At 46.4% G+C, this 24,189-nt stretch overlaps 1 protein-coding gene across 4 annotated transcripts in view; it reads right to left on the bottom strand.

Annotated features, from left to right (window-relative positions):
- Positions 1 to 182: 182 nt before the first annotated feature.
- Positions 183 to 24,189, bottom strand: part of rapgef4a (Rap guanine nucleotide exchange factor 4a) — a 51,927-nt gene continuing 27,920 nt past the window's right edge. For 3 of the 4 annotated variants that reach the window (XM_030428954.1, XM_030428958.1, XM_030428956.1), the window contains 26 exons: positions 23,625 to 23,689; positions 22,517 to 22,567; positions 22,293 to 22,399; positions 21,306 to 21,427; positions 21,023 to 21,206; positions 20,847 to 20,931; positions 20,038 to 20,098; positions 19,797 to 19,873; positions 19,571 to 19,717; positions 19,051 to 19,166; positions 17,674 to 17,759; positions 17,265 to 17,343; positions 16,985 to 17,135; positions 9,693 to 9,781; positions 9,560 to 9,590; positions 9,398 to 9,476; positions 8,295 to 8,441; positions 4,839 to 4,936; positions 4,326 to 4,451; positions 3,966 to 4,144; positions 3,788 to 3,878; positions 3,661 to 3,711; positions 3,438 to 3,525; positions 3,229 to 3,293; positions 2,019 to 2,073; positions 183 to 1,888 (listed from right to left, as the gene is read on the bottom strand). In XM_030428954.1, the coding sequence (XP_030284814.1) occupies positions 1,761 to 1,888; positions 2,019 to 2,073; positions 3,229 to 3,293; positions 3,438 to 3,525; positions 3,661 to 3,711; positions 3,788 to 3,878; positions 3,966 to 4,144; positions 4,326 to 4,451; positions 4,839 to 4,936; positions 8,295 to 8,441; positions 9,398 to 9,476; positions 9,560 to 9,590; positions 9,693 to 9,781; positions 16,985 to 17,135; positions 17,265 to 17,343; positions 17,674 to 17,759; positions 19,051 to 19,166; positions 19,571 to 19,717; positions 19,797 to 19,873; positions 20,038 to 20,098; positions 20,847 to 20,931; positions 21,023 to 21,206; positions 21,306 to 21,427; positions 22,293 to 22,399; positions 22,517 to 22,567; positions 23,625 to 23,689 (2,558 nt within the window). In that variant the 3' untranslated portion in view covers positions 183 to 1,760. The remainder of the gene's footprint in view (positions 1,889 to 2,018; positions 2,074 to 3,228; positions 3,294 to 3,437; positions 3,526 to 3,660; positions 3,712 to 3,787; positions 3,879 to 3,965; positions 4,145 to 4,325; positions 4,452 to 4,838; positions 4,937 to 8,294; positions 8,442 to 9,397; positions 9,477 to 9,559; positions 9,591 to 9,692; positions 9,782 to 16,984; positions 17,136 to 17,264; positions 17,344 to 17,673; positions 17,760 to 19,050; positions 19,167 to 19,570; positions 19,718 to 19,796; positions 19,874 to 20,037; positions 20,099 to 20,846; positions 20,932 to 21,022; positions 21,207 to 21,305; positions 21,428 to 22,292; positions 22,400 to 22,516; positions 22,568 to 23,624; positions 23,690 to 24,189) is intronic. The other variant, XM_030428955.1, reaches the window with a different exon arrangement.

Raw genomic sequence — 24,189 nt, forward strand, 5'->3', positions numbered from 1 at the left:
ACATCTCGCTCAGTTGACCCGTACAGATGTGGAAAGTAATCAATTACATTCGCTAAAATACTGTACTGTACTCAAGTGTGATTTTGAGACATTATTCTGCTGTACACTTACACTCAGAGGTAAGATTTGTACTTTCCGACCGTGAATTCATATTTTGTAGCTTAAGACTTAATGTACAAAACTCACTGCTTGGCCATTTTATTAGATACAACAATACAGTTTGATTCAACCCCATGAAACAGATGTGCAACAAAATATACATTTAAGATCATAATGTTCAGCAGGGTTTTTTTACACTGTCAGGTGTTGATTAACCGATATGTTTATTGCTGTGTAGTCATTCTATAATATCGTAAATACCTCTCTGAAAGTGTCGATCAAAAATGAACATTATCATTTAAGATTCAAGCTGAATGTAACCGTCAATATGCAATACAGGGTTGTATAATGACATGTATGTTTGTATTACCCCAAGTGACATACACAGTAATTCAATAATAATGATAATGATAATAATAATAATAATAATAATAATAATAATAATAATAATAATAATAATAATAATAATAATAATAATAATACGAGCCTAAGCCTGAAGAAAGGAGCTGCTCTGTAGTCTGGAGGAACGCAGCAGATACTCCTGTTTCTTTTGCCGGAGGCCAAAATGTAATAGATTGCATTAGGTCGTAATTATAATGTGCTTCTTAACCATGTCCATGAGCTGTTTACACATCAGTAGTAATGTAATAGTACAATATGTAAATATAACCCTGAACTGTTCTGCCCTCATGTAAGTAATTTTACTTTTTTTATTTCTAATACAATGCTAGTTTAGTTTCATATATGTTCTTCTGTATAATGTGACCTTCTGTTTCATAGTCACAGAAGGTACTTTGACTAAGTCAACAATACAAATTATCCCATATGTTCCTGGAAGTTAGAAAATGGGCTGACAAAAAAGATTAAATCCCCCTAAAATCCCATAAATCACTGGATCACTAACTCAATCGTGAGTAATACTGACTGCGGTTGGAGGTTTTTGTCTCCTTCTATTGCTCCTGTCCTTCTCACCTCTCAGATGAACATACCATGATTACAAATACTGTATTGGTGAACAATAACATACATCACACACATACATCTAAAATATTTAATACTGAATGCACACAAGAGTTTTTCAGACATTTACTGTATCTCAGACCTGTAAAGAGAAATGTGCTCACGTGAATAAAAAGTCAAACAATCTTAATAATTGTCTGCATGCTGAGGTCAAAATAAATATTTGTATACAGTTTACAACACTTAAGATTCTCACAAACTTAAATATGTATAAATATTGTTTGATACAAAAGATACGAAACAGCTGAATATCAGGAATAAAGAGACTTTGCATTCTTAAGCGTCCGCGTCACATAGTGTTTACATCTGAAATGTTAATCTGATGAATGAGATCCCCAAAAGATATAATTTCTTCTGCTGTCGCTCTTGTTTGACTTGAAGATGATGGAGGCGATATCTGCAGCACAGTGATATGAGAGGTACTTCACCCAGCAACAATTACTGTTGTTAAAATACTACAAATTACTGTAATAAAAGGCTTAACAAGTCAGGCGACGGCGTCTGAAACAATATCTCATTATTTGACTCGTCGTTAGGTCCTCCATGTGATTGCCTGTGTTGGAGTGAATTCATCCCAACACAAGCACATGTCATGTTGTGACGCAGCATCAGAGTGTAACATCTTCCTTCCCTGAGTGGTTTCAAGACCTGCGGGGCTCAAGTCTGTGAGAGAGCTGAGTTAGGGTCCTTTGGTTGTCGATCACGTGGAGCTGACGCACATAAGTCCGAACCTCTGGGTGGTTCTTGCTGGCCACGGGTGAATCTGGACCTGATTAAGTTGGAATAACGAGTAAAGATTGTAGTTAAATGATTCTCCTACAACATCAACAGAGAAAACTATTATACATAATGCATTAAAGTATTATTTGTTGTCGAACTTGTATGATGAATGCACTTACTGAATGGTTGGCTCCGACAGTATCTCACTATCTTCACTGTGTTTGCGATCATCCGCTGAAAGACAAAGAGCTACAATCAGCAACACACATACACAATTAGCCAGTGATGGAATGGAACTAAGTACATTTACTCAAGTACTGCACCTAATTATGGCATTATTAAACCTGGAACCTATATTTACATGTTTTGGTGCATAAATGATTCATACTTACCAAGAATCGGTCCAGTAGATCTCGTCAGCTGGCTGCGATGTAATCCTTTGGGTCAACACTGACTGTTAAATTAGCATCCACTAAAAGTGCTGAGGTCTACCAACATTACAGAAAATATTCCTACCGAGACAGACTTTTTTTGTTTTGTTTACAGAAACAGAAGTCTCATTGAAAAAGAAGCCTACCTGTGAAATCTTGCAAGAGGTGAGTTGTTGCGTGAAGACAACAGTGGGAATGTAAGTCAGAGAGAGGAGTTTAGAGTTTAGCTGTAGGATCTGCCAGCAAGAATTTAGTTTAGTTTAGAAGTCATAGCTGAATAATTTTAGGGCGAGACTCCTTTTTTCTTTAATCAACTAAGGCCTTTCTTAATAGGAATTGTTTCCTTAATGTTGCCATACACTTAGAATAACAACCTCAGTCTGTCAGTGGCAGAAAAAAGCACTTTTAGTGGATGTAACTTTGACAGCCGCAGTTGCTCCAAAGGATTACACTTCAGTCATTGCAGCTGCCAGTTGAGGTAATCTACTGGACGGATTTCTAAACTTTTGGTAAGTTACAGTCATTCACACACCAAAACATGTAAATAAAGGACCCACGTTAAAAAATACTGGAATTTCACTTGAAGTACAATACAGGCCATTTGCTGCTACTTTATACTTCCACTTTACTACATTTTGGAGGCAAAAATGTTACTTTTACTCCACCACAGTTATTCAATAACTCTCGTTACTAGTAACTTTGCAGATTGCATCATTAGGGCTAAAGAAGCACATTTATGAATGTATTTATTTAATTGGAAATCTGATAAAAGAACCATTGATTCCAATAAGTGGGACAACACTGAATATTTGATACATAATCGGCCAACAGTAAATATAGCGATAATTTAGATACACTTATACTCAAGTATGATTTTTGGGTGTTTTTTTATGACACTGCAATAAGCTGTTGGGCTAAACAAAGATTTAAACCAACTATTTGACCTTCAGAGCCTCACCATTTTCTCAAAATTGACCAAATTGTCGACACACGTCTTGTTTCCCTCATGTGTAAATGTCATGTCTGGAAGAAAAACAAGGTAAGACAAGTGAGAGAAAAAGGGAAGATGAATTGTTTCAGAGGTTAAAGATGTTGAAGGAGAAATTCAGCAGTAGAACAACTTTGATGTACAGGTCAACATGATGTTATCACATGAACGACTTTGACCTTTGATCAGCAGCGGCATGAAGGGAATAATCGGAGCCTCCAGCTTGGCGACTGTCAGCCGGTATGCCCGGTGGTTCCTGGACGGGTCCTGTGGAAACAATCACACTGTTCTGAGATTTACCGTCGCTGTGTTAATCAGATCCATCACTGTCCTGGCTGGGGTGATGCTGCCAAACCCACGCATACTCACAGCTGACGGCGCAAGAGTCCCTGTTCAACTTACCATCATGTTCTCAAATTCCACGTAAAACTTCTTGAACTTGCTGGGAAGTTTCTGCGGAAAAACGGACAACACAAAAAGTTAACCTGCTGTCAGGAGAAGAATATTATGTATGCAGACAGGTACCCACCTCCCAGGTCTGATTCAACCTGCACACTGCTGGGTTACTTAGTCCCATAATGACAGCAAAGAAGGCGTTCAGATTCCTGTACTCCTTACAGCTATGACAGAAACATGAAAAGGTAAGTTAGAGCTGTGAATAAAGGAAACTGAAAGCTTGAAAAGAAGAAAAAAAAACATCCACTTACTGGGCGGCAATCTTGATGAACTTCTTGAGAAGCTGCACCCTCTTGCTGAGCTGAGAACACAGACACACCTCTGTGATCACCCAAAACTGAATCTCATTAAACCTCCTTAGGAACAGGTCCAGGTTCACCGTGGTTTTCTTCATGTTTTGCCTCCCAAATGTGTGGTAGATAAGTTCAAGCTGTTGGAAACCAAAGACAAACACATCTGAACTTCTTGTATACAGGATAGTTGATCAACTTAATGTAAACAAAAAACATGGTAACTTTAATTAAGGGTATGACATCAAAGCAGGTGTCTTATTGAATAATAAGATATTAAGAATCAGTTCTGCTAAATGGCTCCTGGTCTTACAGTCATACCTCATGGACACAGTGAAAAAGCTCCCAGTCGTAGGAAGTCATGTGGAAAGCCACGTCCTTGGAGCTCATTAACTCAAAGCTGGCCAACAGCCCTGTAGCAGGACCCTCCTGTTCGGGTAAAGGGGTCTAGAAAACAAAAAAAAACAAACAGCCTTTCTTTTATAAGATAATCATGTCAGCCAACGTTTCGGGAATGCGTGTATAACAATTAAAAAAAATTATGCTAAGAGTCATGCATCTTCTTGTGACATGAATGTTAGCCACAATTCATTACACTATCCCTTTTGCACTTTACATGCATATTTACATATATATAAAAAGATTCACATACACAGATATAAAATAATCTGCACATTCACAATGTTGTTTAAAAGGTAGCTGGATCCTAAAAGCATGGAAGACAATTTTATAGAAAGAATGTGAAAAAAAGTGTTTTTATAGCAACAGATTTCCGAGACATACAGCTACACATAGAGTTAAGTGAACCCTCTTTTATGGGAGAAATTAACCCACCAACGAATCCAACTGATCCCTCCGGCAGGCAAACAGTCGTCCGTTTATACTGAGTGTGGAGAAAACTGAAACATCGTTGGGCTTGAAGATGACTTTGTCTGTAGAACAACAGCATAACACACAAGGGTTAAAAAAATGTTGAACTTGTAATTGTCTTTTTATAGATAATATTGCATACCATCAATTTAAAGTAATGTTATATCGTTCTATAATACTGCAGAAACACAAAATCACACACTTATCACATGAAACGTGAACATTGAAATATCTATATATAACTGTTGGATTACTGCATGTTGTAAAGAAACTCATGCTTCCCAGATGATGTCTCCTATAGACCCTGTTGATGCCCTGAGCATTAGTTTGACACTTCTATTGTTTTAGTGAGACGTCTAAACGACAACATGATAAATTACCACGATGGTCCGCCAACAAGGATAAATTGAAATTAATAACTTTGCGACCCATTTTACATTGTTATCTCGCACCACCACTTGTAAAAAAAACTCACAAAACATTCCCATGAGCAGCAACTTCATGTGCCGAATGATAGCATGCTAAAATAAGATAATGAACATCCATCCATTGTCAACCCCTTATCCAGAATCGGGTTGCGGGGGCAGCAGCTTCAGTAGCGAGTCCCAGACATCCCTTTCCCCGGCCACATTGGCTAACTCTGACTGGGGAATCCCCAGGCGCACCCAGGCCAGAGAAGAGATATAATCCCTCCACCTGGTCCTGGGTCTACCCCTAGGTCTCCTCCCAGTTGGACGTGCCAGGAACACCTCCCTAGGAAGGCGCCCTGGTGGCGTCCTCATCAGATCCCCGAACCACCTCAACTGGCTCCTTTCCACGCAGAGGAGCAGCGGCTCTACTCCGAGTCCCTCCCGGATGGCTGAGCTTCTTACCCTATCTCTAAGGGAGACCCCAGCCACCCTGCGAAGAAAACCCATTTCGGCCGCTTGTACCCGCGATCTCATTCTTTCGGTCATGACCCATCGCTCATGACCATAGGTGAGGGTGGGGACGAAGATTGACCGGTAGATCGAGAGCTTTGCCTTTCGGCTCAGCTCCCTTTTCGTCACAACCGTGCGGTGAAGCACATGCAACACCGCACCCGCTGCTCCGACTCTCCTGTCAATCTCACGCCCCATCATCCCCTCACTCGTGAACAAAACCCCGAGGTACTTGAACTCCTTCACTTGGGGCAAGGATCCCCACCTGGAGTAGGCAATCCACCGGTTTCCTACTGAGAACCATGGCCTCAGATTTAGAGGTGCTGATCCTCATCCCTGCCGCTTCACACTCAGCTGCAAACTGATCCACTGAGCGTTGTAGATCTACAGCCGATGATGCCATCAAGACCACATCATCCGCAAAAAGCAGTGATGCGATCTTAAGGTCACCGACCTGTAACCCCTCCATACCACGACTGCGCCTCGAAATCCTGTCCATGTAAATCACAAACAGGATTGGGGACAAGGCACAGCCTTGGCGGTGGACAACACCCACTTGGAACAAGTCCGACTTACTTCCGAGTATACGCACACAGTTCTTGCTTTGAGAATATAGGGATTGGATGGCCCTGAGCAGGGACCCCCTCACCCCATACTCCCGCAGCACCTCCCACAGAACATCTCGGGGGACCCGGTCGTACGCCTTCTCCAGATCCACAAAACACATGTGGACTGGGACTGGACTTGTACTCCCAGGCCCCCTCCAAGACCCCTGCCAGAGTAAAGAGCTGGTCCGTTGTTCCACAACCAGGACGGAATCCGCATTGTTCCTCTTCAATCTGAGGTTCGACAATTGGCCGGACCCTCCTTTCCAGCACCTTGGAGTAGACTTTCCCAGGCAGGCTGAGTAGTGTGATACCTCTGTAATTGGCACACACCCTCTGGTCCCCTTTCTTAAAGAGTGGGACCACCACACCTGTTTGCCACTCCTTCGGCACCGACCCCGACCCCCACGCAATGTTGAAGAGGTGTGTCAACCAAGACAGCCCCTCAACACCCAGAGCCTTCAGCATTTCTGGTGGTATCTCATCGATCCCTGGGGCTTTGCCACTGTAGAGTTGTTTGACTACCACAGTGACTCCACCCAGGGAAATCGGCGACGATACCCCATCATCCTCCAGCTCTGTCTCCATTACAGAGGGTGGCTGAGTGGGATTCAGGAGGTCACCAAAGTACTCCTTCCACCGCCCTATAACCTCCTCAGTCGAAGTCAGCAAGGTCCCATCCCCGCTGTACACAGCTTGGATGGTTCCTGAGGTGGCGGACAGTTTTCCAGAAGCGCCCTGGCGCCGCCCGAAAGTCCTTCTCCATGGCCTCGCCGAACTCCTCCCACACCCGCTGCTTTGCCTCTGCCACAGCTGCGGCTGCCGCCCTTCGGGCCCGTCGGTACCCCAAGACTGCCTCAGGAGTCCCCCGGGACAACATGTCCCTGAAGGACTCCTTCTTCAGTCGGACGGCTTCCCTGACCACCGGTGTCCACCACGGTGTCTGAGGGTTGCCGCCCCTTGAGGCACCTAAGACCCTATGACCACAGGACACAGCTGCAGCTTCAACAATGGAAGCTTTGAATATCGTCCATTCAGGTTCGATATCCCCAGCCTCCACAGGGATGCTGAACATAATGAACATGCTGAATGTAATAGCTTCGAACATAAGCTTGTTAGCACAGTCATTGGGAGTGGTTAGCATTAGCGTGTAGCTCAAAGCAACTTTTAACAGATACAGTGAGACACAGAGCTGCTGGCTTAGTATCTTTGAAAAAGTAATAAAATAATATTTGTGCAAAAAAAGTGTCCATTATTATTTGACATGGTTAGTTTTCAACTATTATATTAACTATTTTGATAATAAATTAACTGGTTTGTGATTCTCTGAATCCAGCTTATTCAACAGGATTTTTTTTATTGGTTACTTTATGAGTAAATTGATCATCTTCATCATCTTGGACTTTGGGAAAAAGTTTAATCGCTTAATCTAGATTATAATTGAAAGATTGATTGATGATTAAATTATTGTCATTTGCAGCCATAGCTAGTGGCAGCATAGAATGTTCCTCACAACACCAAAGCTCAATGGCTGAGAATACAGCAGCCCATATTAGCTCTGTGATAATCCACTCCAAGCAACACAGAAGCTACAGCTCTGTATTTGATAAGTCAAGGGCGGGTCAAGTGTGGGCGAGTAAGAGCTGCATTAGACACAATGGAACATCACTACAGTATGGAAGCCGCCACCAACACCATCTTGTGCTGAATGTCAAGCTGTTTCAAAGACCATTTGTCACACCTACTGTAGCAGTTTTTCACAGTCAGCAAACACACCGAAAAAGACAGCTAATGTCTCACTAAGTCAGGGGATTAATGAATATAACACTCTGCTCGGACTCTCCCATGTGCTGTCTCCAATCATTTGATTAACACGTAGCTGCCACCGCTCTCACCTCCTGCCGAACTGAGGTTGACCAGGAGCAGGTCCTCCGCTGACCCCAGCTTGTCGGCCACGGCACCGATGACCTCCCTGACTGAGGCGGCCACGGGTGCACGGATCGTTGTGTAGGTGTGGTCGCAGCAGTAGACTTTGAATAGGACTGCAGGTATGAATCAGAGCAAATATGGGATTGTCAGCAGGAAGGGATAAAGGAGTGGTATATTGGAAAGTTAGAAAGAAAGCAGGTCACTGTGAATTGGAGCGGTCATGGGGCAATTTGCAACACAGAAAAGAAAAAAAAAATCCAAAAGAAACAACATACGTTGCTTAATTTTAAGGCATCACAAGAAAATATGGTTAGGATTCACTGGCTTAAAGATTTCTGTGCTTGATAATGTTCAGGCGGAGCTGATAAAATGCCCCGAGGTGAAGAGCAACTACTGACTCATTTCCTTTTGCTTAGATAGAAAGGGAAATGGTTTTGTGGTTTTACATGATGGCAGTAGCAGGTAGCAGCTAAACTTAAAGCATAAAACAAAATCTATCAGTCACTGATGTATTAAGCACCGTATCTTCATTCAGACTGATCAGAGAGGTGAATTGAAGAATGGAAGATAATCCATAAGCATTCTTATAAATGTTACATCAGTTCAATTCAAATTGACAAATTAACTAAATTATGTCTCTTTAGACAAAATGAGAATGGCAGCGTTTCACCCGCTGCCCCAGGATGCTAGAAGCAAAACCACAGGAAAGTTGTGGCTTTCTATTTGTATTTATTCATATCTGACTGAACTATCTGCTCTCAATTTCCATGGAACACATCAACATGTGTTCTGAGTGATCCAATCACAAGTGGACATCTCTAAGAACAGGTGTGAAAATCCCCAAGATGCATGGAGGACCCATTTGAGATCCGATCAATCAGACCACAGGTCAGTCACAGTCAGAGGTGCTGAGAGGTCAGTCTATATAATGGCATCATAGTAAATTGTCCCCAGACTCCCTTATAAAATACACTCAATTTTGTAAGCACTGTGTGGCAACACTATATGAGCCTTTAACAAACTTTGTAACATTACTCATTGAAACATGTGTGAACGTGACATCACTCACTTTCATCACTACTCTTGATTGGCTGACGTTTCTGAAGCTTCTCATCTCCCATACTGAACTGCCGCAGTAGGATTTTGTGCTGTGACAAAGCAGAAGATCATTTTTCACTCAGCTCAACAAAATCTACACATAAACTTTAATTTAAAGCAAAAAGACGTGTACCTTTTTCTGTGAGACTCTAGCATCTTCAGTGCTAAAACCCAAAAAACAAACAATTAATCTAAAGATACAAACACACACAGGAGGATCGTGATGACTATCACATGATAAACACATATCAAAAACCCTGACTTACTTTCGCTTTACAATTTTCTCCAGTTTCGTGAGTTGATCCCTGAGAGCTGGAATTGCTTTGGCGTCATTAGAAACCGCAATGAGAAACTCCTGAAACACACAACAAGCTCTGAATAGACAGAAGGTTCAGAAACATTATGATTCAAGAATGCAGCTGGGGCGGGGGGATAAGTGTGATTTCGTGAACTTCCTACCTTTGCCGAAATCACTGAGAAGTGGTAAATTATAAAGACAGCAATAGTGAGGGTAGCTAAGGAGCTTCAAGCTGAAGTTGCTTGTGTAACCAATATATAAAAAAATTATACTTGGTTGATCAGTACCTACCACAAAATTTAATTTCCGTCGTGTTTATTTTGCCTACGACTGTTTTTGTAAATACGATAAATAAATAAACTAATTAAAGTGATGAAAATTCATTTATTACTTTTTAGAATTAATTGGTAAACATATACGATTCTGAAATGGGCTATTCTGCAGATAAATGTAATTTTACATTTACAACCTTATAACTGATCTGAGTACTTCCTTCATCACTGGTGTTACTAAAATGTATCTTATGCAAAGTCATACTTGAGTAAAAGGTCTATATATCGTGTTAAAGTATTACTTTGTTAAAAGCTAAAGTCAACCGTATGAATGGCACTAAAATACCTAAATTATCTAATATCAAAGGTGCTTAAGTATCAAAAGTACAAATTATGCATACATGCATGCATATGTTGTCAACTATGGGTCGATCCAATATTCAGCATTTTTCTTAATAACAGAATCAGTTTTTTTTAAATCGTATGGTTACGTTGTAACCTTGGTTCTCTGAGTGAAGAGACTATCTCTCCACTCCGTTACATATTCCATATGTACGGGATATGACCCCCGCTGCTTGTCAGGGCACTTGGATATTTCTTTAAGACACACCGGCTTGCCCGGCCACGCCCCATTGCGTAGCTATAAAGCACCTGCGCCGGCGTGTAATCACTGATAGTTTGAGCGAAACGTGTCTCCGAGCGGCCTAGGGGCTGGAGAGATAGTCTCTTCACTCAGAGAACCAAGGTTACAACGTAACCATACGTTCTCTATCGTCTTGAGACTATCTCTCCACTCCGTTACATATTCCATATGTACGGGGTAGATCTTTAAGACACCCCGTGAGGAGACGGTGCAACCCACAATCCCATGTGCAACAAACGAACTATTTACAAATGTACACTATATACAACTCCCCGGAGCAGGCCCTGCAAGTCGCTAGGGCCGGCCCTGGGAGGGAAGGGCTGCCGGGGGAGCCCGCAAGCCGCAAGACTGACCCAAGGGGGACAGGCAAGGGCCCCGCAAGACGCAGGAGCCAGCCTGTTCACGGAGCAACCGCTCAATCAGCCCGCAAGACGCAAGGCTGAGGGGGAGACAAAAATGCCTTCCATCGGGCCACGCCCAGCACACACTCCCCAAAGGAGGGGCTGGCGGCCACATTCACCCGGTAGAACCTGGTAAAGGTTGACTGGGACGACCACGTGGCGGTGGAGCATATGGAAGCAAGGGAACCCCCCGCCACAAGGCCCATGAGGCTGCCACGCCCCGAGTGTAGTGTGCCCGGACCCCTGGTGGAACAGGCGCACCTGACAGTGCATAGGCCTGGCGGATCGTGTCCACAACCCAGTGCGACAGCCTGGATTTTGACAAAGGCCTGCCCAAACGCCCATGGTCGTAACACACAAAAAGCTGGTCGGACTTCCGGACCGCCTGGGTACGACGAATGTACACTGTCAGGGCCCTGACCGGGCATAGTGTGGACTGGCTCTGCTCAACCTCCTCGCCTGCGCTGGGCGAGGAGAGAGACTGGAGCTCGACGGACTGAGCCAGGTGGAACTCAGTCAGGACCTTAGGCAGGAAGGCAGGGTTGGGGCGGAGAACCACACTCGAGCCGTCTGGGGAAAACCGACAGCAGTCACCATGCACCGACAGGGCATGGAGTTCACTCACCCTTCTGGCCGAGGTGACGGCGAGCAGAAGGGCGGTTTTCATGGAAAGCCATTTGAGGTCAGCACCCCCTAGAGGTTCGAAGGGGGGACGCTGAAGGGCTCCAAGGACGATATCCAAATCCCAGGGGGGAACTGCAGGGCCGTCGGTACGCACCGTGAGTCGCTGGGCCCCTCGAAGAAACCGGGAAATGAGCACGCAGTCCTCCGTACTCAGTGCAACTTCCCCGATGCGCACTGCCTTGATTGCTGCCACCAACCCTCGCAGTGTTACGGCGGCCTTCTGTGCCTCAAGCTGGGACTGCAGGAACCGCAGGATCTCCTGAGCCGAGGCACAATATGGGTCCACCTGGTGAGACACACACCAGGTGGTAAACACCTGCCAACGATATGAATAGGCAGCCCTCGTGGAAGGAGCCCGGGCATGCTGGATTGTTGCCACCACGGGCTCCGGCAACCCTAAGGCCAGGAGCCTGTCCCTCTCAGGGGCCAGGCCACCAGCCTGAGCCCCTCTGGAAAGGGGTGGAACAGGGCTCCGTTCGCCTGGGAGAGCAGGTCCCTCCGGTGCGGGAGCTCCCATGGCAACCCGTCTAGCAGGGGTGGAATCGCTGAGAACCACAGCATATGGGGCCACAGAGGAGCCACCATTATAAGCCGCACGCGCTCCACCAGAACTCTTCGGAGAAGAGGCTGGAGAAGAGTGAAGGGGGGAAAGGCGTAGAGCAGGACCCGGGGCCACGGGTGCGCCAGAGCGTCCCAACCCATGGGGGGATCGTCGTTCCTCAGGGAGAAAAAGAGCGGGCAATGTGCCGACTCCCTGGACGCAAACAGGTCGACCTCTGCCCTGCCTAGGCGGCGCCATATCTCGGAGACCACCTGAGGGTGGAGTCTCCACTCCCCCGGCTGGGGCCCTCCCCTCGACATGATGTCCGCCGCGGAGTTCAGTGCCCCTGGCACGGGCACGGCTCTGAGCGAGAGGAAGTGTGGGTGAGCCCACTGCCACAGGATGGTTGCGAGCTTGCACAGGGCAGGGGAGCCAAGGCCCCCCTGTCTGTTGATGTAAGCGGCCGTCACTGTGCTGTCGGTGCGGATGATGACGTGGTGACCCCTTAGCCTTGGCAGGAAGAGACGCAGAGCGAGGAGAACCGCCCTCAGCTCTAGGAGGTTTATGTGCTGGCACAGCCACCGGCCGATCCAGACCCCGTTGACACCACAGCCTTCGTGTACGGCGCCCCACCCTGAGGAGGATGCGTCCGTGTACACCAGCTGGCGATAGATCACTGGACCCAGGGCTCGGCCCAGCTTGATGTTTGCTGGGACCTTCCACCACTGGAGGGCCCGGTGAAGCCTCCGAGAGACCACCACTTTGGTCTTGTGGGATCTCTGAGGGCACAGCCCCAAGCCCAGCAGACATCTCTGCACGGGCCGCATGTGTAGGAGGGCAAGGGGGACCACCTGCACCATGGCTGCCATGAGGCCCATGAGGCGAAGGCAGAGTCCCCAGTTGACCAGAGCCTGCAGCTGGAAGAGGGCGAGGCAAGTCCTGAAAGCCCGCCGCCTCTCGAGGGTCAGAGCAACCGTCGCACTCCTCGAGTCCAGGACCATGCCCAGGAAGGTGGTCACCTGGGAAGGCTCGAGCCTGCTCTTCTTGTAGTTCAGGCGCAGACCTAGGCCCTGAACGTGGTTCAACAGCCGGGCTACGTGGTGGTGACACTGCTCCTCCGAGCCTGCACAGACCAGCCAGTCGTCGAGGTAGTTTAGGATCCTGACCCCTCCCTGCCTCAGGGGGGAGAGGGTCGCATCCATACAGCGAGTGAAGGTCCGTGGTGCTAGAGAAATGCCGAATGGCAGCACCTGGAACTCGTACACCCTGTCTGCAAATCCGAACCGCAGGAACCGCCAGTGGCCCCTCCAGATGGGTATCTGGAAATACGCATCTTTGAGGTCTATGGTGGCGAACCAGTCTCCTGCAGTGACTGCCTGCCTCACCCTGGGGACTGTCAGGAACCGGCATCGCAGGGGCCGGAGATACCTGTTGAGCCCCCTGAGGTCTAGAATTGGGCGGAGCCCCCCGTCTCTCTTCGGAGCCAGAAAATAGCGGGAGAAGAACCCGGCCTGGTGATCTCCAGCGGGCACCTTCCTTATAGCCTCCTTCTCCAGGAGGGTGGACAGCTCCGCCTGCAAGACTGCTCTCTGTTGAGGATCGCCCACTGTTGTAAAGGTGGGTGTCCTTGTTACTGGTGGCCGGCGTAGAAACTGGATACGGTATCCGCGGGTCATGGTTGAGACCACCCACAGGTCTGCCCCCAGGGCCGACCAGGCCGCCCCCCCGACAGCCACCGGGCCCCCGGCCGGGGCCCGTTGGCTGTCAGGAGGGCGGGGGGCGCCTAGAGGAACTCTGAGCCCTAGCAGGTGGTCCTCTCCCTCTGCCCTGTCGGCGGTACCCGCGCTGCCGGGAAGCCTCCAACTGGAGTCTAAGGTCCCCTCGACCCCATGTTGAGGCTTCTGGTGCCGGCTGAGGCCGAGACAGTCTTGGCCTCCCAGGGCCCGTGGCACGCCTGGCCAGGCCACCTGAGACCTCCTTCGCACAGCGACGGCTCTCCTGAGCCTGCTGTATCAAGGCAGTAGCGTGGGGCCCAAACATTGCAGTGGGTTCCACTGGCACCTTAAGCAGGCAGTCTCTATCCCCCTGCTGAAGCTGGGACTGAGACAGCCACAAGTGGCGCCTGGCCACCCAGAAAGAAGCCAAGGCACAGCCTGCTGCCTCAGCCTGCTCCGTTATCACTGAGGAGAGGCATGAGGAGGCCATCCGCAGCTCCTCGCCTACACTTGTGTCCGCCTGAACTTGATGAGACAAGTCGCGGAGGTAGAGTGACAAAATGGCCCCAGTATTGGCCAACCGAGTCTGCACTGCCATAGCCTTGTGTAGCTTAGCGAGCAGACTATCCATAACCCTGCAGTTCTTGCTAGGGCAGGTGGCATTGCCGAGGATGGAGCTGGAGGGAGAGACTAGTGGAGTGAGGGTTCGGTCCACTGCGGGAAGTAGCCCACAAGCGATCTGGTCCCTGTCATGCACGTTGGAGAAACGGCGACATGCCGCAGACCACCTGTGGGTAGCAGCTGGAGACTGGAACTGCTGACACAGCAGCTCTTTAAAGTCAGGTAGGAGGGGCACCTGGGTTGATGCAGGGCGCACCTCCATACCCTCCTCGAACCTAGAAGGTGCGGTCCCAGGGTTCTCAGGGAGGGCAACGCCCAGAACCCTGGAAGCCCTGTTCATCACCTCCTCAAACCGGGGGGCCAACTCCCCTCTTGTCACCTCGCCCACTGTGTGCTGTGCACAAGAGAGGTCATAGTCATCCGAGGAAAAAACGGTTTCCACATCCACGTCCTCCTCCTCGGCTTCTTCTTCCTCCCTGCCTGACCCTGAAGCCGGGGGCGGGAAAGAGCTAAGCGGAGGCCGGACCACCATAGGCTGAAGAGGGGGCAATGGAGCCTGCCAGGCTCCTGGATACTCCCTCCTCCCTTCCGAGGCTGTCGCCATTCTCCCGATTTTCTTTCTCGGCCCCTCGGAAACATGGGAGCCTGTACGCTTTGCAGCAAAGAAGCGACAGCGAGCCTCCCTAGTACGTGCAGGCAGGATAAAGCAATCCATGCACGACTGAGGATTTTCCTTAGAGACCAGAGCATGCTCGTGTCCCAAACACAGCACGCAGTTATCATGCCCATCCTCTAGGGGCATGGCCACCCCGCAGCCCACACAGCAATGCCCCTCCTGGTCTGCCATACTGCCAGGGGCCGAAACCGGAAGTGCTTCGCCACTTCCTGTTTATCTGCTAGCCGGCCGCACCGCAGCTCTCTTGCTAGTTATTTGGGGTTTTTTTTTTTGTTTTTTTGTGTGTGTACTCGTGCCTGCCGCTGAGAGGGCCGTACGCTCACGAGGGGATGGGGGAGAGTGGGAGAGAGACGTTCGCCGCCGAGCGCGTCAGCCCGCGAGCCGCGGGCAATACGCCAGGGAGAGGACGCCCAGAGGCCGGGAGCCAGAGACCTCCGGCTCCCAGACCAGGTGCGCGGTGTTTACCCCACTAGCGCGTCAGCTCACGAGCCGCGAGCAATACGCCGGAGAGGGGACACTGCCAGTACTCAGCGCGTATCCCCCGATCGCGTTAGCTCACGAGCCGCGAGCAATACGCTGGGGAGAGGGAGAGTGCTTGAACTGGGAGAGACGTTCGCCGCCGAGCGCGTCAGCCCGCGAGCCGCGGGCAATACGCCAGGGAGAGGACGCCGCCAAGGCCGGGGGCCGAAGACCTCCGGCTGGCCCAGACCAGGTGCACGATGTGTAATAACCCCACCGAGCGCGTCAGCTCACGAGCCGCGAGCAATACGTCGGGGAGAGGACCTTGGTCCGACACTGTCAGTACTCGGCTCTATCCACCGAGCGCGTCAGCTCATGAACCACGAGCAATACGCCGGGAAGAACCAACAGCCACCACTGCCGGGAGCCTGAGACCCTCCGGCTCGACCGGGCAGGATGATGGCTCCGCTGAGAGAGGACAGAAAGAGTTCTGCACAGCAATCCAGGGAGGCTGCCAGAGACAGACGCCCCGACTTACTCCGGTAAGCGGATACACAGCTGTACAGTCTCCTCTCCTTCCTTACTTTCCTCTTTTTCTTACTTTCCTTTCTTTGTTTTAAGTAGATTGTGTGACACTGCACCCTGACGCACAAGTGGAGATCAAACAATCAGTGATTACACGCCGGCGCAGGTGCTTTATAGCTACGCAATGGGCCGTGGCCGGGCAAGCCGGTGTGTCTTAAAGAAATATCCAAGTGCCCTGACAAGCAGCGGGGGTCATATCCCGTACATATGGAATATGTAACGGAGTGGAGAGATAGTCTCAAGACGATAGAGAACCAATTGATATTCAAAAAAACTTTTTAAAAACGTGATACTGTTGCTCTGATGCAGCAGTCTGCAAAGTAACTAGTAACTAAAGTTATCAAATATATGTAATGGAGTAAGAAGTATAAAATTTGCCTCCAAAATGTAGACGATTGTAGGTATAAAGTAGCAGAAAAAAGAAACATTGAAGTAAATTACAAGTACCTCAAAATCATACTAAAGTAAAGTACTTGAGTAAATGTACTTAGTTACATTCCGTCGCTGTTGTTATGTTAGCCTCTGCTGACGCATGTTGTTACATGCTGTTGATCTACAGCATCATAACACTGTCATTAAAACATTAAGATAAAAGTAAAGGACCTTATCTGACTATTTTACTGCACTATTATAATAGTGGTTATACTGTAACTATTGACTGACCTCGAGGAAGGCCACCGCGACCTCCTCCTCTTGCAGGTAATCTCCATGCACAGCGGCCCACTGCATCACCAGGCGGATCACCCTGCGCTTGTTGTTCAGTGTGTAGTCCAGCTTCTCCTGGTCGGAGCCCTGCGAGGCCTGAGCGTGGTAGGTGCACAGCCGTTAAAGATAAAACAATCACGGCAGAGCAGGGTAAGTAAGTCCCATTTTCAGGCCAGTTTTGGAGGGATGCGAAGGAACGTTTAACCGTATTAGGTAACATATCGCACTGAAAGGATATTGGGCCATCAGCACCGGACACAGCTGACTGTTTGGGATGAAGACACAGTGCATGAGCACAAAGTCCTCTAAGGCTGAATCTGTGATAACGAAAAAAGGACAGGAGTTTATGTCAAACACCTGTGCAGCCAGTGTAAGGGCAGATCAAAGAGCGTGCATCAGGCGGACAGCCACATGGCCCTGTGTCTGTCACCTCTGCAGGCAAATGAAAACCATATGTATCCACAGGAGTGAGAGTAATTAGATCAGCTCTGTGATGTGTGGCTAATTATAGCTGAGAACAAACAGGTCAGTGCAGAGCAGAGCAGCAAGCAGAGCACAGAGGAGGAGAGAATAAATACACTGCCTCGCATGAAACATTCATCGCATTGATGGATTGCAATAGATGGCCGATGCATGCCGAGCAGTACCTGACTCTGTGAACTGAGAATCCAACCGCATCATTTCGAGGAGGTGCTCCAAAATCTTCTCAGGAGTGCCCGACATCACCTTGTATCTGGAGTAACAGGGAATAAAACACACCCTTTACTAATCAGGGAACATCGGCTCTTGATGCTTAATGCCACGACTACGGCCCTCCACTGATTTGTGTTACTCGAACATGCGCCTGTGATTGCTTCATTTGATAACAATCATATTTACAATCACACAGTTCTTGGCCAGCTCAAGATTAAGGGGAGTCTGGGGTGAGAGTAGAAGTAAAAAAAAAAAAAAAGTAAAAAAAAGGGCATATTATCCATGTGGGAAAATCAACACAATCCAGACTTGGTTGTTTTTATTACATGATAACAGCATCACAAGAGGGAGGAGGTGCGCGAGCCACGATGTGTTTCCCACTCTCAGGAGGGAGAGCACGGTCTTGACACTCTCATGGGTGAGGAGCCGAGTTGATTAGAGGGCGACCCCGGACAAGTAATTGTAACTTGCGAGGCCTTCTTTTTCTCCTCTGAGCTCTAAGCCATCATTACCATTAATGTGTCTCTCTATATTACAGCAGTGACAGATGCCTCTGTTAAGATAACACTGCTCGGCTGCGGTGCACAGGACTGCAGGAAGCATTTTCCTCAGCTGGTCACGCTCACTGAAAGTCCGGTAGTCACCAGGCGCTTTCAGGATTTCCGAGGATAAATCTGGTGATAGTCTATATTTTTCTTTTTGTCAACAAACAACATGAAGAGAAAAAAGCCGACAATGATCCATCGACATCTGTGCGGCCAAAGGACCATTTCACACAGCCTGTTGGGACTGTTGCACATTTATATGGAACAAACATTTTGTTTACTGAAAGGAAAATTATAGACTGACAACACTGCAAAGACATCTTAGAGTCATCGGCACAATCACCTGTTTAAAAAGTTTATTATATCTTGATTTCCAGTTTAGAATAGTTGACTAGAACTGCATTTGAGGTTATAATCTTAATGGTAATGTGCATTTAGGCCCCTTTTTAAGCATTTAAACATTTAATAACTCAATTGTTTATGTAACTAATGTATTAGGATGCATATAAAGGCCATTTTATGTTTTTATTGATGTACAGTTTTGTCAGTAATTATAACTTCTATAACAAAATATTTGTTTTTAAAAGCTGTGTGTAAACATACAGTCTATGGGGGAGTTATAGTTGTTGATGAAAATATAACAAAAAAACCTATTCTATCTCCTTACAACTACATTACAGTGTGATATCAACCATTTCTTCGGTGCAGACATACAACATTTTAACCTTTTGCTATCTGTAAATGAAGCTCTGCCGTGTGTGTGCAGTGAATTGTGGGTACATTTACTTGTAGTGGGAGGACGAGGCTCCCTGGCTGGAGGTTCGACTGCTGCTGAGACATTTCTCTAACACCAGAACATCCTGACCATGCTCCTTCAGACGCACCGTGTTGGCCTCCACGTCCTTCATACACACACACACACACACACACACACACACACACACCGAGAGTAGGGTAATAAACAGTCTGAACTAGAAGCTGCATGAGCTGATGGAGACATGTGATCAGATCTAGAAAATTCAATACAATAAAACAGCTTGTTTACAAAACACTGGCTGGTTGTGTGTAGTTCTGTCTGAGTCTATTTTTGTGTAAGTGAATATAAGGTAGCTCTTTCACAATTAACTGAGGATGACATGTCATAAACGGTGGTCATAAAGTGTAACCATTTCAAATTTAGAGGGATTACTTGGAGTACCGTCTCAGTGGATTTTAGGGCTGCGTTGCTGAGGTTTTGCCAACAGAGGGCAACAGCGCTTTTTGCTGTTAGTGTAAAAGCATCAGTAGACGGTGGATGGAAACTCACCCTAAGAATCCTGTTGAAGTCCTCCTTATCTACCCTCAGGAAGTGACAGTTGTCCTCTCGCAGGACAATGGAGGCGGCGCGGGGGGCATCGTTGACAAGAGCAAGCTTTCCAAAGTCGTCTCCTTCGTGAAGCGTGCAAACAACACCCTGCACAGCACAGGGTACTGATCGGTTACTGACCAATAAATCAATGCTGCAGCCAGAGTTACATAACAACGACACTTACTTTTCCATAGATGACAACGTTGACTGAGCCCTTCAGAATAATGTACCATGATGTGCCCTCCTCCCCCTGATTGAACACTGAGAGAGAAAAGACACAAAGGTAATCTAGGATTTGTTGGATTAATTCTAACTCTGTATTGAATTATTTCACATCAGCTATGTTGAAAAAGGTCATCCACTGTATCAGGTGTTTTTGAAAAGATCATCACGGTCACATCACTTTATTCTATCACATTACTTACACACGGTTCCTGCCTTGGCATGGGACTCAAAGATCAGCACTCCTGCCAGTTCTCTCTTAACCTGAGCAAGCAGGGGAGACAGATTCATAACTCAGGAGGATCAATATTAACACAAAATCCTTTTACTCGGTAGTGTAACAGGGAGGAGCCAGACAGAGTACGACCATGCAAAGATTCCTGCTGATCTATACCCCGCTGGTGTAGAACAGATTTTTCAAAAATTTAATGTGAGGTTAAGTCAATAAAAAAGAACATTCAGTTTGGAGCGAATCTCCCTGCAGCAACACAAGTTCATGCTCTGATTACAGAACATGTGTCCGAATATGTATGAACATGTGATGACCAGTACCGAGGTTACTTCAGTACACATGTGCAGGTGCTTGTGTGTGCAGACTGCAAGCTTGCATCTTTTCCTTCACTGTCAGCAGAGATGGGCACAAATAGCAAATACCTGCTTACCAAATGTTTCAAAATAAAAACAAACTGAAATTATCAAATTCTTCAGGCATTTAGTGGCCTTGATAGGGATCTGACCTTAACCACATCTTAGAATTGAAGGATAAATATACTGGAAGTGCAGTGGAGTAAGTCCATTTCTAAGATCTTTAAAAAAGACACAAAACAGTACAAACACAACAGAGCATGATACAGTACAATAACAGCAGAAAAGAAAGACTGATCCTGTGCCAGAGCAATAAAACACAGCATAGGTACATTTCATCGAAATACTGCCCATCTCTGAACATTCCTCTGCGTTTAAATGCGTCAAGAGTCTGAGGGTCTGAAACAGGGTTTACTGTTGCACTCACAGTGGTGGAGAGGTGAGATAAGGCCTTTATATGCAGCAGCTCTTCGTAAATGATCTCCAAATCATCTGATGTTCTCTCAGCCGGGCTGGAAAACAGGATACGTGTAAATGAAATCACAAGCACATCACACTGATTCACTTGGTTTAATATCAGAGATTGCTGCTTTGGATCCGTACTGTTTTCTCAGGATCATCCTCATGTGGGCGTCAGGTCCAATCTGAGAGAGGAGGAGCAGAGTGTCCTGCAGCTCCTCTTGGCTCTCCTTCCTCTCCTCCTCGGTGGGCACAGGAGCGTCCTCCTGCTCGTCATCCAGGAAGCGGTAGAAGAGGTACTTGTCCTGGAAGCTCAGCTCCTGGTCCACTGGGTCACAACAAACCGACACGGACAGCAGGGCTTGTATTTAGAATCTCTGCTTCGCACATACACGTGTGCAGACACAGACATCACACGGAGTCTCACCATGGTTGAGAACACCCTCCTCCAGCAGCACCTGCCACATGCCCACAGCCTGAATACGAGAGTGGACGCAGGAGCTCTGCTGCATCTGCCAGTCGACCAACTCTGTCCCCACACAACACTGCCTGGGAACGACACGAGTTATGTGATATGTTACATTCTTCTCTTTTTAAAAAAAAAAAAAATTGTTGCTGACTGTTCCATGTGTTTGTTTCTGACGCAAAACTAGTCCGTCTAGAGCTTATGATTGTATAGTCCCTTGACAAATTGAGGTTACAAGAAATAAATATACACAAAGCTATTATAGTCTCATTATAACAAAATGGAACTGTATTGTTTGTTGCTGAAAGTAATGGCAGTTGTACTCCTTTATTTTCTGAATTTATTTTCTCCATCCAGCCTTCTCCAAGCACTGATTTTAAAAAAAAACCCACTTCACTGCAATAACACAAAACACACACTGACACAGTCACCTTAAAGGGTCGATACAGCGCATGTGTTACCTACATGTAGCTGACGAGGGGGCACCATTATCTTTCATTTATCTAAAATTGTTTTTGTGCCCATCTGGTGAACTTAGTCCAATATTTACTCTCCTTTTAGGTCTTTTTTGGTCTCCACCAACTTATAAAGGAAACAGGTTCCTTAGTTGTTACATGCTCCACTATGTTCCCCACATTATATCCAATTATAATAGACTAGTGGATTCAAAGATGATACCTATTCATTTAAATAGGAATTGCTTACCTGGCATGAAGCTTTAGGGGTTTTGTGCAACTGTATGTTATATTACATAAGTTTAATGTTTATCAAATTACCCGACTACCTTTTTTTTACTGGCTTGTTGTTGGACTGCTTTGTAAGTGTTTTTCCGTGTTATTGCTGTCCCTTTTCTTTGTTTTGTTTCACTTGATGTCATTTCAAATGAGGGTGACCTCTCGTTGATTTCTCAGGTTCCACAGATATTAAAGAATTAAGTCAACAACCAACCTGTATGTCTTCAAATGGTACTTCCTGTCTCTGATCATATGAGGTGCCCAGGAGAGGATGGCATTACGGAGAATCTTCCCCGCCCGCAGGATCTTCTCAGAGGGGACCTTCACAGTAGTAGTAATTCAAGTTAAATCTCAACACAATAAAAGTCCTGCTGAGTACCTGCTACACAAACAGGTAATGACTGGTTCCCACATACAGAAGGTGATGGAGTTTACTACCTGAGAAATGCATTTAAGGTGGGGTTTGGCTGGACTTTCAATGAATGACTTCTGCAAAATAAAATGAAACAAAAAAATAAAATACATCACAGATGGCAACGAAATGATGCAAAACTCAACATCACAGGAATCAGGTGAAATCAAAGACTCATTGACCCTAACAGTCTGGTAATTGGCAATAAATGACATTAAACAACATGTCAGACAAGTCAAATAACGAGTGTTTCACCCCACTGCTTACTGTATGATTCACAGCTGACATCATGTGTTTATTAGCTGTCCGTTTTAACTGACCTTGTGTCTTTCTATATTGCTTATCAGTTAAATAACAGTCCGTCAGAAGGGTCTTGAACGATGCACGTGGCTGCTTTAATGGGACATATATATTGTGCATTACTGCATGGAAGTGTGTTTTTCTGTTTTATCCCTGCTGGGGCTGCGTGTGGGCTGCGGGGCTGTGACATTTAAAATGCTTTCTGCATGCTTTAGAGAGCAGCGTAACTCATGCATTTATGTGAAGGCTTTAAAGTTCATCATTTATTTACAAGGAAATTGGTCCACACAGCAGCCGAAGAAGCTGGGTTTTCACTCTTTACTCTTTCTATATGTTAAGGTTATGGCCGTGTTTGTTTGTCACATAACAAGAAGGCAAGTTTTGGTTCTTTTACATAACAGACTAAACTCTGTGGAGGAACAAAGCACCATAAATCTGGTGTACTGTCACGTTATCAGCCCGGCAGTCAGGAAACGGCAACAGGAGAAAGGTGGGACAGGAACTGATACGGTTGGCGATAAAAACTCCACTCTTCTTGCTTATATTTAGACCAACTTTAAACAAACGTCACATTCCACGCTCATTTCCATCCTCCTCTCAAGAGGTGTGTAATGGTAAAGGATTGCTGTTACGTCAGGCAGAACAGGAGCACAGGATGAGTTATGGCCTTCGTTTAACCCGCTGCCAAACTGTTCACTTACGGTAACACTCCGCTGGACAGGAACAAGGCCAATAAGGCAGCGTTGTTTATCACCCTCAAAGCCACTCGCTGGCTCTCATAACATGTGGAAACTCTAAGGCGTATACATAATTCACGAGTTTCAGGCAAACTACCTGATTCTGATGTTTGGAGACTGAAACGAATGAGTTGTTGCTTATGTTCTCTTTGTCTGGCATTTCTGGAGGGAAAAAAGACAGAGTACATTTATAAAGTGATTCATGATCTCGGACTAATCACTGAGAAAAATCTTCCTTCTTCATTCACTAGAGGATATGGACAGTGTAGAGCTCCTGCAGGCACATGTGTTGGAGAATACAGTAATGAGCAATTCATGACACCAAGTAAACTTCCCCGAAGCAAACACATAAACAACAAGCTGCATCTAACTTTGAATAAGGAGCCAATTTGATTCTTGAAAATGAACTTCAAAGTAAGTTAAAAACACAGAAGGCCTTTTTGTCTCTAGGGGTCATCTCTCAATCAAAACAAAACAAAAGATACAAGTAGCGTAGGATAATGGGAGTTGTTGTCTTCATCTGATGAAAATCTATCTATGTGACTCTGGCAGAAATGTTATTGGACGAGGTAATGTTTTAAAGTTTTCTTCACATTATGTTTAGTCTCATTCGCAGACTTTCTTCTTCACTCTCTGACTGTCTCAAAAGTTATAGCGACAGG

This window comes from Sparus aurata, chromosome 9 (genome assembly GCF_900880675.1).
Source record: "Sparus aurata chromosome 9, fSpaAur1.1, whole genome shotgun sequence".
NCBI lineage: Eukaryota > Metazoa > Chordata > Actinopteri > Spariformes > Sparidae > Sparus > Sparus aurata.